Below are 20,287 nucleotides of genomic sequence, written 5' to 3' on the forward strand. Positions count from 1 at the left end.
GATGTTATATTTAGAGAAGATCAATATCCATTTCAACACATTCAGAATGAATTTTGTGACTTTTCTCTTTTGAGAAATCTGATATGTTTGTTTATGATGATCCTCCTCCTATCCCTTTGCATGAACCATCTGTTATTTCTCCAGATTCAGCCTCTACAACATTTAATCCAGATTCTTCATCATCTACTCCTATCTCACAACCAACTAACACCTCTACCAATACTGATCTTAGAAGGTCTAACAGACCTTCTAGACCTCCTGGATGGCTTCATGGTTTTGTCCATACTGCTACACACAATCCTGTACATTTCTCTATTTGTTCTACTGCTCATCCTTTGTCCTCATACATGTCTTATGCCTCCATTTCTTCACCTTATTTTCAATCACTGTGCAATTTTTCTGCTATAAAAGAGCCTGCTTCTTATGATGAAGCTATACAGGATTCACATTGGCTTCAAGCAATGGCACTAGAATTAAAGGCATTACATGATAATCATACTTGGGATTTAGTTACATTGCCTCTTGGGAAGAAGGCTATTGGATGTAAATGGGTATACAAGGTCAAGTTTAATGCTCAAGGTGAGGTAGAGAGGTATAAAGCTCGACTTGTAGCTAAAGGGTACACACAGCAAGAAGGTTTGGATTATCAAGAGACATTTTCTCCTGTTGTCAAAATGGTAACAGTAAGGGTTGTCCTTTCTTTAGCTGCTATGCATGGATGGTCTCTACATCAAATGGATGTCTTTAATGCTTTCTTGCAGGGTGACTTAGTTGAGGAAGTGTACATGGTTCCTCCACCTGGTCTACTACAACAGGGGGAGTCTGCAGTTTGTAAACTAAACAAATCACTATATGGTTTGAAACAGGCTTCTCGACAATGGAATTTGAAGCTTAGTGAAGCACTTATTGGATCTGGCTTCACTCAAAGTCACCATGATTATTCCTTGTTTACCAAGTGTTATGGTTCTGATTTAGTTCTTATCCTAGTTTATGTGGATGATCTGTTGATTACTGGTTCTTCTTCTCAATTGATTCAAGCCACTAAACATATGTTGAGGACTCATTTCAAGATCAAGGACTTGGGGGAGATGAGATACTTCCTTGGTCTTGAAATAGCAAGGAACAAAGATGGTATTATGGTGAGTCAAAGGAAATTTGCCTTGGATCTTATCTCAGATTTTGGCCTTGCAGGCACCAAACCAGCTAGCACACCCTTGGAAGTTAATCAAAGGTTCACTAGTCAAGATTTTGACATGAGTTGTGAAGCTCAGGATGCACATGAAGATGTAGCTCTTAGTGATCCAGCAGGCTATCAGAAACTGGTTGGTAAGCTATTGTATCTCACTATGACAAGGCCGGATATTAGTTATGCAGTGCAGAACCTTAGCCAATTCATGCATAAACCTAAGAAGTCACATATGGAGGGTGCATTAAGAGTAATAAGATACTTAAAAAATGCACCAGGCCTGGGAATTATGCTAACATCAAAGATATGCAAACAACTTTCAGTTTACTGTGATGCTGATTGGGCTACATGTCCTATGACAAGAAGATCTGTTAGTGGTTTTGTGGTGAAAATTGGAGATTCATTGATCTCATGGAAGTCGAAGAAACAGAATACTGTATCAAGAAGCTCTGCTGAAGCAGAATATAGAAGCATGGCTAATGCTGTATCAGAAGTTGTGTGGTTGATAGGCCTATACAAAGAGCTGAAGGTAGAGTTAGAACTACCAGTTAGGTTGTTTGTGATAGCAAAGCATCACTCCAAATTGCTGCTAATCCTATCTATCACGAAAGAACTAAGCATATAGAGATTGATTGCCATTTTGTTCGAGAAAAAATACAGGAAAGACTCATTCAGACAGATCATGTGCATTCAAGAATGCAGCTGGCTGACATATTAACAAAGAGTTTAGGGAGGACTCAACATGATTTTCTATTATCCAAGCTAGGTGTGTACAATTTATTTGCACCATACAGCTTGAGGGGGAGTATTGAAGATAGTAGTTAGTTAACAATTAGTTGTATAATTAGTTGTTAGTTGAGTAATTGGTTGCTGCAGAAAGTTAGTTAGGAATATAAGTTAGTTATAACTGATTGTAGAATTAGTTAGAATCATGTACAAAGTGTTGTATATATATGTGTAAAGATCTGAAAGTAAATCAAGCAGTGAGGTTCACATTTCACAACATTCTCTTAGTCTTCTTCTTCTTCTCTGCACTATACTTCCTCCTCTGCACGTAAATCTCCATTGAAGGAGATAAGCAGCTAAGTACCTGTGCAGCAGAGTCACCATTGAAGGTGCTAACATTGTTGCATTTTAAAATGATCCTCTCCCTTCCTCCCACGCACATACCAAATATTTAAGTCTTTATCAACTTTTGTATTAATTTATTTGTTTTGATTAAACTAATTAGGGAGTAATACTATATATCAATCAATCGTTTAGGTGTCAATCCCAAATTAGTTGAAGTTTATTATGTTAAATTATCCTATTTATCCATTAATTATTTGTCATTAGTTCCATCTATAATATTCTACTCTTTTGTTTGAAATTGGATATATCTGTATAATTCTTGCTCTTTTATGTCCATTTTTACTAAATTCTCTTTATGATAAAATGCCTTTTTTCTCTTTGTGGATAGAACATTCTGTTTTGTGTTGTATATATAGTTCGTTATGTAGTTGGAAAAAAATAAAATTGTATATCGGTGATTGATAATCATCAATTTAATTTTTTAAATTCTTTATCATTTTATTTATTTAATTAAGAATTTTCTCATAAAATTAAAATCTAAAAAATAAAAGTGAGAATGCTAACAAAAATAATAAAATATAATTATTACGTTTACTCAATCTACGCAGAATGAATCGACAATAGTATATAGTGATGTTGATCTTCCAAGTTGATTAGAAATATGTCGGCGTTACGTTCTCAAAGAGTAATAAACGTGAGAATCATAAGAAGTTGTTATTCATGTGAAATAAATAAAAATAGAAAAAAATACAAAATAATAATACATATATCATGAGGAGTAGCACCAAAGCAAACTTCTATATTAAATTTTTCTGTAATTAGCAGCCGATTTATTTGTATTGCGGCGGACGCAAGCAAAGTAAGCTTATCGATTTTTATTTTTTTAATATAAACTATGATCTATTAATTTATATTTCATTTATAAATAATTTTTTTTTATCTTGAACGTGTAAAAATTGTGTTCAAAATATTATATTTGTTTGTATTAAGCAGTCGATTGCTTTGTGTTTGCGGCGGACTTAAGTTATATATATCTGAAAATAGGCAAGTCGGCAAAACCCCACATGTCCCTATTTGCATTTTTTAGCTCGGTGCGCATTTACTCTAACTAATATTATAAATTAAATAAAGTGGCGAACCTCTTTAAAAATGTTTAGGTTTTTAATACAAAATTTTGTAAACACACTAACTATATGGTTTCGATAATATATTTTGATAACATTTATTCATAGTATTGCATCAAATATATTAGGCAAAGCTCATTCGATCATTATAACAAAATAATTTTTAGCGATATTAAATATTAACATTAATAAAGAGTGTTGAAGTCTTTATGACATTAATTAAATGTCATTAGAATTAATGTTGCGAAAAGCTTTAGGAACATATACAAGAAATGTCAATTACCGTTAATAATATATATTCAGTGACAATAAAAAATTAATTAGAGCTAATAATTATTTTTATTATAGTGCATAAATCAAAGGTGAAATAAGATTTAATGTTCATCAAATTTGATTTTTTTAGTACTAATAACCTACTTTTGTAAAAGAGCTAGTTTCATCACAACGTGAAAGATTCGGAATATCTAATGCAAAATCTTAAGGTAATGAACAAACTCAGATAGGTTTAATATAATACTCTAAATACAATATAATACTATTTATATTTGGTGAAATTTATAATTTTTTAGATGGTTCGTACAGAACTAAAAAATAAAATCGTATATAATATAACAAAGCACAAAAACTCTTAATGTAATGTAATATTATTCATGTCTTACGAAATTCATATGAGGTTTTCACATAATTATTAAAATATTGAATTATGATTTATGAAACAAATAGTGCAATACACAAAACGTTTCATATTAGTAGTAGTTTAAAGATATTACTTGGATTACTTAAAAATCCAGTATCATCAAAATAAAAGTCATACTATATAATATTTTAATTTTTATTATATTATATAAAAATAGAGTTGGGATTTGAAACGGAAGTAAGGTTATATGTAATCTGAAATCAGTGGCATGTACATGTGTTTACAAATTTATTAATATATATTATATAATTTGCGTGGACATATAAAAGTCACTCTCAAAGGCCACCACACCGACTTACTTTCACACTTAATTTGTTTTTTCCGTTTTGATGATATAACCTATAGTATTTATTTTTGCAATTATAATAATATTAATTACCGCCCCTCCTAAAACTTCAACCAACTTGTCAACAATCTAATTAAAGTCATCCTCATCTTTAATTGTTAATCCATTTTAGTCAAAATTCATTGTATTCTACTCCATTTGAGTTCTACCACTAGATTGTGTTGGCAAAGATAGAAATACATATAGTGGAAAAGAAAAGAAAATGCACTACAATGAAAAATATATTTTGCAATAATAAATATATGTATTAACCATAACTACTAAAACCATTTATCAATATTTTTTAATTAATATTTGTTAAAAAATAACAAAAGTGTCACATCAGTAGTTAATAATATATCGATAGTTAACAATCCTCCTCTCTTTGATTTATCTTTTGGGGTCTGAGTTAGGTTTAAGATCTAATTTTACAATATTAAATTAGAGACATTTACATTGCATCTGATAAGACATATTTAACAAAATTAAATTATCATTTTTAATTAATTATAGCTAAAGATTATTTTTGATGTAATGATAAGGTAAGATAAGAAAGAGAAAATAAAAATAAATTGTAAAAGTATAAGTTTTTTACGTCCTTACATACACTTATCATTATATAAAACCTAAATATAATTTCATTCTTGATTTATTTAATATTAGACTTCGTATTATGTTATTCAGGCATTGCAAAATTAATCTTAGACATTTGTGGTATTGAGTATAATTATCAAGTAAATATATTGTCTAAAAGTTCAGTTAGGTTTGACGTCTATTTATTAGTACTATTTTAATTGTTTTCCTAAGTTGTTATAGTAGCATATTCATCAACATCTTTAAATTAAATCACCAGTTGGGATCCATAATCAGTCAGCTCCGGATTGAGATTTCTTGGCATACATATTTTTTAAATTAAAATATTATGCTTAGAAAAAGATGTTTTATTGATTTAAGTGAAGATGTTTCCACATTTGTCGTTATCGTTGAACAACAATAAAAAAAAATTATAAAAATTAAACTACACAAATATATTAATGTGATTACAAATTTATCTAGTCATCAATCGATATGATTATAGTGGATAAAAAAACTTGAATTTATATTTATGAAAATGAAAAAATCATATTAAAAATGTCGCTCAAAATATAAACACTATACTATATAAGTTCAAATTTGATTAAATTTTAATAAGAGTAATGAATGAGAAAGGCATTCAATGTCTACATCGACCAAATAACGATTGATATCTTTTGACTTAATTTATTTTGAAGACTACTTTCTATTGTAAGTTACAACTAAAAAGCAACCTAATCGTACCCTCTGTGACTCTTTCTTATTTCTTTTAATAGCGATTATGATATTATTAAAGTTTAAATTAAATTTACATTACATAAGATTTTATTTAGGGAGTTACAGATTCACGATAATTTTAACCTTTGTCATTTGTATCACATTCAAAACGCTTGATCTTTGCGTGAAGAGGAAGTGTGACACCACAATTTAGTTCAATTTCATGTATGTATTTTGTTTATACACTATAAATATATAAATAAATAAAAAAGAAGATAAAATGAGTAACATTATTATCGAAAGTTAGTGTATTTAGCCTAGTAAACTTTTAGAAGTCATTTGATTTTAGACCAACAAAAAAAAGAAAAAAGGGAAGAGCCGACCATCAACACCATTTTTAATAACCTCAATGATTATTCTGTACTTCTTTAGATAATTATTTGAAGAGTTGAATTTCAAGTTTCCTGTCTACAAAAGCTATTTTTAGCTAAACATGTGGAAAAATTGATGAGTATCAATTATTATCCACTTTATTATAAATCTCATTATTTCAAAATATTTATTAATTTATATATATAATTTGTATAATTTTACAAAAACATTCTTAAGAGATAATTAATAAGATTATCTTTTTTTTAATCTATGATATCTTTAAAATTGTATAGAAAAAAAAGTAATTAACTAATCTGAGATCAACGTAATGTGTTTGATTGTTGGATTAAGATTTTAAGGAGTACTAATATTGTTTTCAGTTCAATTAACAGAAGAATCTATATATCAGTTGATTACTGAATAAATAGTACATCTAAGAAATAAAATAATTAAATATATATAACAAATACCTTAATAAAATAATATATACATCTTTTTATTATTATTAATGCATTAGGTTAACTTTTATCGGTTACCAATAACCCGTAAATACTTTGAATCGTAGAATAAAATTATTCCTCCCATAATTAATTAGTGAAATTGTTGTGGAAAATAGCTCCGATGGAATATGTCGGCCGATTTTGTACTTATCTTTAAGGAAGATCAACGTGGCGGCCGTGCCTAGACGACAGACTAGCAGCCAAGCAAAGAAAACAAATTACTCTCCCTTTATGCGTGCTCCATATGCTCTCTTCCCTCAATCATCCACACAAACGCGGAACGAACGTGATGGAATAATAAATACTCTTTTATTGATAATTTTTTATTTAAAGTATTTGTATTAGAGAATGCGTAAATAAAATTTATATATTTAAATTTAATTAAATTTCAATATAAATAACAAATAATTAATATCACATCATCATACACCACCCACCCTGGGGTTTTCTCTTTCCATATATAAATACAAAATTTATCTCTATATTCCCACCTCCATATATATTCTAATAACAAACGTTCTCTCATATATCTAATTTTCTCCTTTCTCCATCTTCTTTCTTCTGAAAAACTAACAAAAGAAGTGAATATATTAATTTTTTTCAGTATGATGGAAGGAGAAAAGAGAAAACAGAGGCAACACCAGCAAGATAAGCCATACAGAGGAATACGGATGAGGAAGTGGGGTAAATGGGTAGCTGAAATTCGAGAACCAAACAAACGCTCTCGAATTTGGCTTGGTTCTTATTCTTCCCCTGTTGCTGCTGCTCGTGCTTACGACACCGCTGTATTTTACTTGCGAGGTCCTTCAGCTAGGCTTAATTTCCCTGAATGTATAGTTGATGACCATGAAATTCACGATCTATCAGCTGCTTCTATTAGAAAGAAAGCTACTGAGGTAGGTGCTAGAGTTGATGCTCTGCAAACTGCGATTCACAATTCTACTGTTAGTTCTGTTGAATCGAACTGTAATTCGAATTCTAAATCAACAAGGATGGTGATGAAGCCTGATTTGAATGAATATCCTAGCCCGGAAAGTTGCGAGGAAGATAACTGAAATCTCTGCGAGTTACAGAGGCCAAAAAGGGGATTATTGTTATGATTGATTAGATATACTGAGGATCCATGTATGAAATATAATCCGAAGGGATTATATGTTAATATTATCAATTATGATAGTTATTAAAGGAAATTTAATCTCAAATTACGAATTAGTGTTTGTTCGTTTCTTTGAATTTAAATATTTTTTTCTACATAATTTGTTACTGTTTCATTGAAGATTGGAATGGAATCGTACTAATAATAGAAGATAAAAGCCAAAAAAAAAAAACAAGATATGGCCTACAAAAAAAAGGGAAAATTCAGTTGGCAAACAAATTCTCTTTTATGTTAACAAGTAGATAAGAAGATAAGAAGAAGAAGAAGAGATTGTGTTGTAAACCGGTAAAATATGTGACGTTGATCGTGTGTGGAGACCACCACCGCTATACGATGGAGTGCCCCACGCCAGAGTCATGGTGCTTTAATATACTAAATAAAAAAACAAAAAAGTAGTGGTCCTAATTATTTGATAGCATGTGTTCAAAATTTGTATTAACGTCTTGATTAAATTTGAATTGAATAAGGTACTATTTATATGATAATGAATAACGTTTTTAATAGAATATATTTTTTTTTTTTGCGTTTAAGGGTTTAAATTTTAATAAAGAATGAAATAGTTTTATCACTGTATCGCGACTGCTGTCGATAGTAATGGGCCTAATTAAGTCACTGTCAGGGGTGGGCATTATGATGATTATGAAGCTGAGAAGGAAAGCTTTCTTCCCTATTTGCTTGGGTATTGGATGATGCACACCTGGGCGGTGCTGATATTTTCAATACTTTTAGATATTTATTTCGTTTGTGAATATTTGAAGTCAAAACGGATTTAAATATTATTGAGTTGTGAATTTTTGAAAATTTTATGTACGCTTTATTGCCTTCATCAATGAAGGATCAAATTCCTTTTGGCTTAGGTCTTTTATGGAATTGAATTTCAAATTTGACTTCTATAAGTTTAAATTAGTGAATTGCAAGTGAAACGTAAAATTTGTAAATTTATATGAAATTATAAGGCATGAAATACGTTAAAGGACTTAATTATTTAGACATATTATGTCACATTTATGTAGGACGAGGTTAAAATAAAAAATGAGACATCATATAATCAATTAGAAGGTGAAAATTGTAATAAGATACTTGTAATTGACTTCTATCGATGTTTAGTTCGTGTAAAGAATGTAAAATTATCATTTTATTGGAGTTATATATTAGTGTTACGTGTTTGGATTTTTAAGTCATTTTTGCTAATATTATTAGTGCTATCTGTTTGAGTGGTGGAGCCAAGTGCCAACCGTTGTTTTTCATTGGCTTTTCACAAATCGTACAATCAACATACAGACTTCATAAAAAGATTTCATTTGTTATCTTTTGAAGTCTCACTTTCGAAAAAAAAGAAATTTAAATTCAAAATTTCCGATTACAAAGGAGATTTCGTATTTATAAAATTTGAGTTGAGATTTTCGATTTAAAATGAAAAAGTATTTACTAGTTGACCACTACTCGTGGATTTCAGTTGTTTTCACATGAAGACCAGGAATTCTTATTTGCTTTGTCAGATCAAAGTACAGGATTCTGAACATATCTTAGATTCCTAAATACATTTTCTGATGCATAGTTGATTTAAAATAAAATAAATTAGTTGTGCAGTTTGTCTTATTTAATTAGCAACATGGAGATAAGTACGAGGGGGATATGATATTGTATCAAAAGCTCTCATTTAAAAAAAGAAACAACCAATCCTAAGCAATTCCATTGACCTGTATGTGTTTCATTTCTATTCAAAGCTTCGTATATTGAGGGTTTGATTAATTTAAATTCGTGTATAGGTAAAATATTTTTTATAAATTGATTTAATTTTTTTAATTTATATTTGAAATCTCTAACTAAAAATAAAAGATATGTATATATATTCGTAAATTATACACAAGCTTTTAGTGTATGCATTTTGGCATGGAAAAAGCATTTCTGAGTCCAATTTCCCCATGTATGATGCTTATAATGTTTGGGAGATTATTTTTATAGAAATATTTACTTTTAATTAGTAAAATCAATATAAAAAAAAACAAATTTCATAAATAATATTGCATGAGTTATAAGCGCACACAAATGGACCACTCACTCCCATGAGGCCATGACCCATCCCCGTCTACCCCCCATTCGCATTTCGCCACTCTCTACCCCACACCCCACCCCAATCGTTGTATCAATGTCAGGTGTGAGTCCCTTTCTTATCGTCCAAGAGTATTGATTCTTCACTTGCATGTGATCTATCTCATCTAAACGCTCCTTATCATCCCTGACTCAGCTCACCCTCTCCACACTACCCAACCTATTTTGGATCCTCAATACTATTGTTCTAATAAATTTTTATCCTCATTTGTCTAGTTTCTTCAAGGCACCATAAAGTATATAGAAGTTCATTAAAGTCTAATAATTTTGTGATTTTCCACCAAATACAAGTTTTCTAACAATATCTTACAATGATAAATATATTGGTGTTGTTATCTATGTTTAATGTTTGGTAGTTGGAGGTTTAGTCATAACATGATTGTTTTATTTTAATTATTATTATTAGTTGCACACTATAATACTCCACAGTAAATCTTAAAATAAAGAGAGATCTTTCCACTTGTCCAATGTTTTTGGTCGGCTATTACAATTTCATACTATTTATTTATTTGGAGTTTTATTGTATGGAATGATGCAATGCGGTTGGCACAAGAAAGATTCAACCAATCAATATTAATTATACACTTCTTCTTGGAAAAAAGATTAATTAAACTGTGGTCGGCTAAGCACTATTCATTATTTTCCAAATTATTGGACCACTTATTTAATTAATCAGAGTTTGGTCGGATTAGTCTCTTAATTTAACTCCAAACTTCAAAGTATAGGATAATTATGCATATATTCTTTTAATTATTTGCCTGACTTTTCTTATTCAATAAATATTGGTGGAAGGAATGTTAATAATTTTTTAATTTTCTTTATTTATTCTAGTTATAGGATTGGCGGGGAGAGAAAAAGAAATGATAGAAAGACAATAATATAATGGATAAGTAAAATAGATATTTATTTTTAATTTATTGGACAAGTTAAATCGGACAAAAGGCATTAAGTGTGTGGCAGTGGCGTAGTAATCAATGAAGTGGTTGAGAATTATGAAGTTCAAAACTTAGCGAAGCCAGAAAAAAAAAAACTATGTGATTTTTTTCATCTGTCCTAATGTTAGTGAACAAAGTTATCTGCCACCTATTATTGATAATAGTCCAGGTGCGTAAAAATTATTCTGAATAAAATTATCTGACACTTGTTATGTGTGATAGTTGAGGTGCATAATAATTGACCCGAAATAATATTCATAATTATCAAGGTGCATAATAGTTAATTAGACCCGAAGACTTGCTAAAGAGAATTGACTGCTACGGTCGAGATTTGATTTGGTTTCACTAACTCCAAGCCAAGGATTAAGATGGACTTTGACCATATGTTTGATTCAAAAATTTATTATTCTCTCCGTTGCAATAATTTGACACAATTTAGGTCAATATAAAATTTATGACTTTTTATTTGAAATTTATATCTATAAATATGATATAGGAGTAATATTTTTGTGATTATAAAATATTCAAAAATATGATTTTAAAATTGCTATAATATTAATTGATTATAGAAGTCTCTCATAAAGAAAACATAGATTCAATTTTTTCAAGAAAGAAGATTAACTTTAAATGTCAATATATTTATATATATATAATTTTTCTTTTGTTAAATTATTGTTTTATTGTTGTGATATTCAACAAAACGTATTTAGTCTTCCACGAATAGCAATGTGAGTTTTTGGTTTCATTTCGTAAATATTTGGATCATTTAAGGATTATATTACTGCCATATATAGAGTGATAATACAACATAAATATAACACAAGTAATAATACGGTGGAACAATTGATAATATGACGATAACGATAAAGTTATGAATATATACAAGTAATTTATCAAGAATCGAGGGACTAAAAATATTTTTAAATCAATAAAAAGGACATAAAAGGGACCATAATAGCTAAAAATAGCAAACCAAGAAGGAAATTTGGAGTTGGAAGGGGACTGGTCATGGTCATGGACAATTATTAATTAAAGCATACAAATTTGTCTAGCAAAAAATGTTTTTCTTATCGTCGTGTACCAAATAAAAAATCATTGAATCATTGAACAGGTCCCCAACTTTCTCAAAAAATACATTTGCTACTTATTTCTTATAAAATATCAATATTTCACCACTTCGTCATACAATGGACATTTATATAAAGAGGGCTAGAATTTTTAAGACGACAATAAATTAAAGTGGTAAAATCAGAACTCATAAACTTTAAATTCTGATTCTATTTTCAGTTTAAATTCTGACTCAATTTCTTTTAATGGGCGTTATGTAGTTGTAAGTTGCGAATTTTATAGGAAAGTATTCGATTGCTTTTACCATTATTTTGTTATCAATAACGTAAGGTACACTTATGAACATTGCTTAAGATATAAGTTTTTGCTTTCCTATTGGGTTATATAGTGATGAAATACAACCAATTGTGGAACTTCATTAGCAACTTTTGCCTTTTTCTTTATATAACTTGTGGTAAAAATAGTTTTTGGACTCCCTTTATTTGTTACTCCACCTGAAGCTCTACTATGTTAAGATCAAGATTAATCGGGTTATGTATATATCAATTGTTGGGTATGTAGTAAGAATTGATGGGAAATAGAGGGAAGGAGAGGAATTTGAAAAGTTTAGAACTTGAAAGGTTGAGAACTTGAAAAGTCCTCTAATGCTTTAATGAAAAAGGCAATAGTCCCTCATCGGCAATGAAAATGAAAATAGGAGAGTTTAAATAAATAAACACTCCTATTAATTGTTAAAAGGGTTGGAAAGAGGGACCCCCCTCGCGCCGTCGCTCGCTTCGGCTTCGGCTTTTTGGACAAATTTATTTTCATTATTTATTTAATTAATTAAATGGCCAAAAATTATTTTCAATTAATTAGTTGATAACAGAAGTCAACTTTTTAGTTAACCCGACCCGACTCAAATCCGCGCGCGTGACCCGTTTTAAATTCCGTTATATTTAAAAATTCCCGCCATGACTGTTCTGAAAGGTTGCAACTTTCAGGAACTGTCAAATACCATTTGAAAGTTTGCAACCTTTCATTAATGGTCGTGTCAATTCTGAAAGGGTTGCAACCTTTCAGAATATATTCTTCTTGCCTATAAGTACCATTCAGTCTCAGAATATTTCTAAACGAATTTTTCTGATCTTCCTTCTTCTTAAAAACACATATTTCTTCGTGTACTTTCCTGCTGTGGATTGATTCGCTGACAGTAGAGTTTTTGGTATCTATACTTTACTGATTAAGATCATTTTACCCTGGGAGGTTATATTCCAAATCAAACCTCGGATACTAGAAGGGAATATTTCCCTTAAGGGGACACTGTGAATTCAGTGGACTTGATTTTCTTCCTAAATTATAAAAAAAAAAAGTATTCCAGATTCTGGTAAGTTTTACAGATTCAATTATTTTTTACAAATAAATTTCTGTTCATCTTATTTACTGGTTCTAAAAATCTCAGTTACTTCGTGTTTCTGAATGATTTATTACAACCAGTAATTTCTGATTTTCATAACACAGATTGGCAACATCAATATACTTATTTCATAACGAAATAGAGTTTCAATCTAACTTAATCCTAAAAGCTAGTTATAAAGGTAAGGATATACTATTTAAGTCATAATAATAAAGAGACTATCCATCCTTCAAGGCTCGATGTGAAAAGCTTTACATATTTTCACTCTAATTACATCGCATAGAATATTTCAAAAGAAGGGGATTCGATTGAACTTCCTTAATTATTCTTAGCTTCACAACTACGTCTCGTATCTATTTGGATTTTTGAACTTCTAAAGAATGGCCAATAACAATAAGAAAGGAAGGTGGAAGTTTCGATAGAGAAGCCAGAAATATTAATAAGGGATTCAAAAATTTGAATCTAAGACCTAAAGTAATACACATTTATCGTTTCTGTGTGATAAGATTTCAAACTAAGTTGATTCAATTGAACCCCCTTCACAGACTCTGACTTCGTCAGAATTAGTTCCTATATCTTTATAGATACCATATATAATAAGAGCTGTCCATATGAAGTACATAATCTTTGTGTGGATATAATTTTTCTACCTATATAGAAATATTGAAGTGCCAAAAAGTATAGGTTATATATAATATATATACCCACACTAAGCTTGGTGTAGGTCATATGTGTTATTCTAATGGTCCCAAAAATCAGATAGTCCCTATTTATTATCTTTTCTATTTTAATTCATTATGTCTCTGAAGTTCTGCATCACGTGAAGTGACCACTCCAAAAAAGAAGAAAAAAACAGATCTTGTGTATAGAGATTCTAACATATCACTATTTTTGAAATAATTGTCAAAGGCAATTTAGCAAAAGTTTGAGAAACGAAAGGCTGTCAAGAGAATGACAGAAAATATTAAGGCCAACATATTTTCTGATGCAATAGTGAAATTGTTCAACTCTCAAATCAGATATCTCAAATTTGAGCTTTTAAAATGGAGAAAATTTTATTTGGAGCGTCATTTCTAGATAGACCTTGTAATATGCGATTCGAAATTAATCGAGACTTCAATCTGAACTTCGGATACTGAATGAGAAATTAAAGAAAATATATCTTATCGTCTCAACTTAATGTTAAAAAATACATGAAAAATATAGAACATGTTGATAATTATGTCCATTCAACCACTAAAACTTATAATAGATGTATATGCCACTACCACCTAAATACCTAACTCCAATTTATGTTTCTTTCGCATTAAATCAATAAATGTAATCAGCTAAAACTTGGTCAATTATCCTCCGCAGATATAATTCACATCATAATTTGAATAACTATATATAGCATTTTCCAATAAATGTTATAATATCCTATCTGGATGATATAATTGATCAATTATTAGCTTTTATTAAATGGGGGGAAGTACACCTACCAAACAGTATAGTGTGCAAAATGAAAATATGAGATGATTAAACCAAGGAAATTTAAGGAATGAAACTAACCAAATTACCAATCAATTAATAATATTTTCAATTAATTCTGCTGTTGAGTATGTGATCAGCTACTGGTATGACAATTAGATGCATTGATTCCACTTGGTGACATCAAGGAGGAATACGTAGTGTTTTAGTGAAAATACTGGTCAATTACTGATTGATATTATTAGAGTATTTATATACTTTGATGAAGGGGCGGATCCATTCAGGTACGTGGAGATGTCACGCCATTCACGAGCTTCACGAAAATTCTATTTATAAATAAGTATTTCTATACAACGTCTGTATAAATTATATCCGTGCCACCCAGAGAACAAAATTGTTCTTTGGCGCAATGGTAGACCCGCAAGCTAACAACCCCTGGTTCAAGAGATTGATTCCCGGCAGCAACCTTTTTTTGTTTCAATTTTTCTTTTTAACCACAGGCAGTGTTTCTTTTTTAAACTACTATCACATTCTTTTTTGTTTTTTGATTTTTTTATTTTTACGTATTAACTTCTTATTAAGTACTCCCTCAGTCTCATTTTATGTGACACCATTTTCTTTTTGGTCAGTCCCAAAAAGAATGTCACATTTTCTTATATAGTAAGTATTTAAAGATATAATTTCTCTTTTACCCTTACTGGTCCCACTTAATTTTCTAATACATTTATGAGGAGAGAGAAAAGTGAGTTACTTTTTTGAAGGGCAATTTGGTAAACATTTCAAAGTTTTCATTATTTCTTAAACTCCGTGCCGGGTCAAATGTTGCCACATAAAATGGGTCGGAGGGAGTATTAATTAATAATTATTTTTAACTAATTTAATTTAACTCTTTGACTTTTCTTTTACATGATTAAATATATTTAAAAAATTATCTTTACGGTTGAAACCTCCTTCAAACTTTTCAACAAGAAAAAGTTGTCATTAAATAAAGCTTCAGGCTTCCGTCCGTCGCCCAATTATGCTCTCTGTCCAGCCACAAGACGAATTCTATCTGAATCTAAAATTGATTTAATCGATGAGCCTACTGAGCATTAGAGACAATCTAAAATTTGGAGATTTCGATGCACCAATACTATCTTAATTTAGGTAGTTAACGAAATTTTTACTACAATTAATGAATAATGTAGTATTTTATTGGTTACTAATGGCTCGAATATGATTTATAAGCTAAACTTAAAATAAAAATAATGAAATAAGATTGAATTGTATACTCGCGAGTGGTTATTCTGGCTTGTACCAACTAAACAAGGGCACCCCTACGCTTCCTATGGGTAGCGTTGATTACATCCTACTTTATGTCTCACGATAGATATACATATATAAACGTAATTTTTTTGAAGTTAACAGATGCACGCGCACCCCTATCATGTGGGTCCGCCTCTGCTTGGCACCCAGTGGCCCTAATTCCTAGATCCACCTCTACTCCGATGGTATCAAGAATGAAGAAGCAGTGGATCCAATCAAGTTAAATGGTTTGAATTTAATCTAATTTGAGTAAATACTTTACCTAATGGCTCCAATTTACGTAATTTTTGCTTTTAAAATACCACTACTGAATTAAACATATTTGTGCAAATCACCTCCGAAAAGCTTCTCGTGGTTAATAGCATTTGGGCCTAAAGCCCACAACGCATATCACAAGAATCAATGATCCGTCCATGTATTTATCCACTTGGGCCTAATTTGTTATTTGCGATTCCGAATAAGATCCAAATTTTATGTAAAATTGTTAACGGAAAAATTGGAAGAACTTACATAAATAGCACCAATATATTCCCTAACAAATTATTATTATTATTATTATTATTATTATTATTATTATTATTATAATATAAAATTTAAAAATTAAAAAATAAATTATCAAGATTGTTTATTTTCTCAACTTTTAAATGTATAATATGTCTTTTTGAAAAACTACTACATATAATATTATGAACAAAATATAGATCTAATATTTTATCAATATTTTTTTATTAAAAAAATAATCATATGACGGTTAATGATAATTACGGTTGGAGATCTAATATTGGAATGGTATTGGTTGATCATGTAGTTTTGATGATGACAATTGATAATTTGTAGTATATGTTAGTGATAATAATGTAATTTGTAGATGCATGTAATGGTGATAGGTAATGAATAATGATGATTGATGACCGTGAACATTGTTGTGATGATTGACAGTAATGGTGATTGTGCTGGAGCTTAGAAGAAGATGATTGAAGGAAATCGATTAAAGTAGATAAAGTAATATTATAGTTCTACTCTACAAAGAAATTGTTAATAAACATTTGAATGAAATTAAAATTTTGTCAAATATTATTCATTTGGATTCTCTACGTAATTACAAAATAAGACAGACAAATATATTTAATAATTAAGATATTAATAAATAAATTCAAACTTGAAAAATAAAATAAAAAAAGTTAAAATCTAAATAATTAAGACTAAACATAAAATCTAAACAAGTAAAAGGACACATTAAATCTATAATGAATCAATCTCCTTTTGCATTAATTAGCTACCTAATCTAAACTCCATCATTAACTATATTAATTTATTTGGTTAATTATCCAACTACACCCTACTCTTTATTATTTTATTTTATTTTATTTTAAATCTATGTTTTATTTGCTTTCCCTCCAAAGTCATATCTATGAACTGATCTTCTACCCCACAATCCATTTGTCAACATTATAAAATAAAAAAGAAATTGCATGTCTTCTGATTGACATGCCATGGGCTAAGCAACTTTATCAAAGTCTTCCACAAATTTAATTTTTTTTAAAATCAAATATCAAAGTACTATAGCTTAGCATGAATAACATATTAATTAATGTAAAGAAAAATCAACCACTAATCCGACCCCATCAGCTTTGAATTTCTCAAATAACAACAAAAAAGAAGAATTATATAAAGATATGTGCGTGGACTTCAGTGTCTTCATCACCCCTTTTGTCAATAATATCATCGAATATCTAGACGCTTCGTTTTAAATTCACGTAAATTTAATAGTATTTTAAAAAGAATTTAAATATTAAAATTTAATTATGAATTTAACTGTTATCATAGAATTTTACTTGAGTTATTATAATTATAAATATTTATAAACTTTAAATCTTATATATAACTTTGAGTATCTTATAGATTAATTAACGAGAGAATGCACAACCCAAAGACCAATACTTTGATAGGTGAGATAACTAATTTAGCCTAAAAATCCGTTAGCATATTTCTTCTACCACTTCATTGTCACCTTATTGCTTCTTTAGTGATTTTGAGCCTATAATTTTAAAACTAAAAATAAAGGTGATTATTGAATATCACTGAGCAACGATTTCTCATCGTCGTTTTTCTATTTCTAAATGAGAATTGACACATAAGTATCAACTACAAGAAGAAGAAAATAATAGATTATTTTTGCAGCATTTCCAATGAGACATAGGAGATAGGGTATTTTAGGTCAGGAATAAGTCACTAAAATGCCCAAAATTCAAGAGAAGTGAATTGGTACTACATAGATTTGATGATTCATATGTCTCTCTTTTCTCTTTTCTCTTTCCCAAAACAAGGAAAAAAAATAAAAGAAAAGGAAACAAAGCATGCAAATGAAGAAAGTAAAAATTAAAGATGACGAAAATAAGTAAAAAAAAAAAAAGTAGCTAGTCAGATCATAATTAAAAAGGAAAAAAGAATATTCTTATAATAAATTCATCATCTCATGCCTTCTGGATGCAATGGGAAGAGTTGAAGAGTCCTATCACCATTTTCTCTACAATTTATAATTTCTTCTTCATCTTGTTGTTGTTGTTGTTCTTCCTCCATGTATTCAAATGTCCATCCCCTACACTTTCTCTTGTATGGACTATCTTCATCCCTCACTACTTCTCCCTATATCGAGTAACAAACAGTATCAGATCAATTAAAAGATAACTACAGATCAATAAAGTAGTGCAAAGGGTTCATATCAAAATTAATATACTTATTGATACGTTACAACAAGTAGCAATATAACGCAGCATGTTATAACATGTCAAAATAGATGGACAATTTTTAAATAAAATTATACTGACAGTGTGTATAACTTAGTTATAAACGTGTCATGAGACATACCCTAGTGTCAAATGACAAAGGACTAGTGACTATGGCTGATGGTGTTCTTGGACTTTGGCTAAGGCCAAGACTATTCCTCTTTTGCTTTTGTCTTTCACGGGCTTTATGGTTTTGAAACCAGTAGAACACATTTTTGCCTTCTATTTTCCCATATTTTCCTAGTTGTGCTGTGATTTGCTCTATTTGTTGCGCGTTGGGTGTACGCATCCCACCTCTATACAACATTTCAAGTATCCCTATCTGTTCTTGTGTTGGATTCCATCTTGTTCCTCCTGGGTGTGATTCCACCTACATGTGTTAAAAGTAAAACATCAACAACCACACTAACAAAAAAAAAGGTATATTCATATGGACCTCGCGAGTCTCCCATAGGTCCTAACATGCCACTGGTGGAATCAAGTGTATACTTTATGTATTCAAGATGTTAGTAAGAATATTCCCTCCATCATTTGATGTGATAAGTCCATGTTAAGTCAGAATTTAAACTTTATGAATTCAGGATGAAGCTGAATGCACTGGTCATTTGAGTTATTAGATTTGAAATGTACTATTCGTACATATCTAAGAAAGTTTAAGTCAAAACAATTGAATTCAGTTGAACTCATACATCCACTAAGACGAATTTTGTTAGTTCAACTGAACTCATTAGCAAAAAAACATTTAGAAATTACCTGAGAGGAGTCTTTCTTGTCTTCATTGTAAGCAAGTTTAGGAGGGCTATTGCTACTTTCAGGCCTAATGAAACTCTTAAGATCAAAAGGAGGAGTAACAATGGTAGTTGTGGTATCATTATTGGTTGTGTTGAGCTTAGGAGCAAGTGGTCTTAAACGTTTGCAACCAAGTGTAAGTGAAGGAGAAGCAGCTTCATGCTCTAAGAATCCACGTGTGAATTGATGCACCTTCATACTTAAGCTTCCTGATGATGATCCCATGTACATGGAGCTAGAGAGCTTTTAATATTCATATGCCACTAGAGGCATCCCCATTATATAGAACTCAATTATCACTCCTACTAAAAAAGGTGGAGTTTAACTACCATCATTCATTGCTAGTGTAAAAATAATTTTTACACTGCGATCATCAAGTCACCTAAAAGATAACTATATGCGGTAATTAACCTAACAATCTATATTAAGTTAAAATTTTAACCTGAATTATATGTTAGGTAAACTGTGACATAGTTTGACGAGGCATAAAGTTTAAAAAATGATGATTTTTGAAAATTGTGATCGTCTAACATAAATTTAATTAGATATTTGTGTGAATATATATAAATCAAGAATTTGAAAGTTAAGTAATTCACAAGGACATAAGTTTATTTCTCAACTAAACCACCAAATAAGCGTCATATTGATCCTGGCTATGACTCGAGTCATTCCACCCCCCTCATGGACCTTGTCATGAATAAAATA

At 30.0% G+C, this 20,287-nt stretch overlaps 3 protein-coding genes across 3 annotated transcripts; 2 read left to right on the forward strand and 1 right to left on the reverse strand.

Moving 5' to 3' along the window:
- Window positions 1–1,049: 1,049 nt before the first annotated feature.
- Window positions 1,050–1,811, forward strand: LOC107017049 (uncharacterized mitochondrial protein AtMg00810-like). Its single transcript, XM_015217330.1, has one exon. It carries the CDS (start codon window positions 1,050–1,052, stop codon window positions 1,809–1,811), a length of 762 nt encoding a protein of 253 aa, XP_015072816.1.
- Window positions 1,812–7,035: 5,224 nt separating this feature from the next.
- LOC107015979 (ethylene-responsive transcription factor ERF010) lies at window positions 7,036–7,814 on the forward strand. The gene has a single exon (XM_015216442.2). The coding sequence runs from the start codon at window positions 7,171–7,173 to the stop codon at window positions 7,618–7,620; it is 450 nt and encodes a 149-aa protein (XP_015071928.1). The 5' UTR covers window positions 7,036–7,170; the 3' UTR covers window positions 7,621–7,814.
- Window positions 7,815–18,225: 10,411 nt separating this feature from the next.
- On the reverse strand, window positions 18,226–19,852 carry LOC107016174 (WUSCHEL-related homeobox 4). Its single transcript, XM_015216665.2, has 3 exons — window positions 19,547–19,852; window positions 18,876–19,163; window positions 18,226–18,653 (listed from the first exon to the last, which is right to left on the reverse strand). The coding sequence occupies exons 1-3, from the start codon at window positions 19,811–19,813 to the stop codon at window positions 18,477–18,479; spliced, it is 732 nt and encodes a 243-aa protein (XP_015072151.1). The 5' UTR covers window positions 19,814–19,852; the 3' UTR covers window positions 18,226–18,476.
- Window positions 19,853–20,287: the final 435 nt, after the last annotated feature.

The sequence above is a fragment of the Solanum pennellii genome, chromosome 4 (genome assembly GCF_001406875.1).
Source record: "Solanum pennellii chromosome 4, SPENNV200".
Classification (NCBI taxonomy): Eukaryota; Viridiplantae; Streptophyta; class Magnoliopsida; order Solanales; family Solanaceae; genus Solanum; species Solanum pennellii.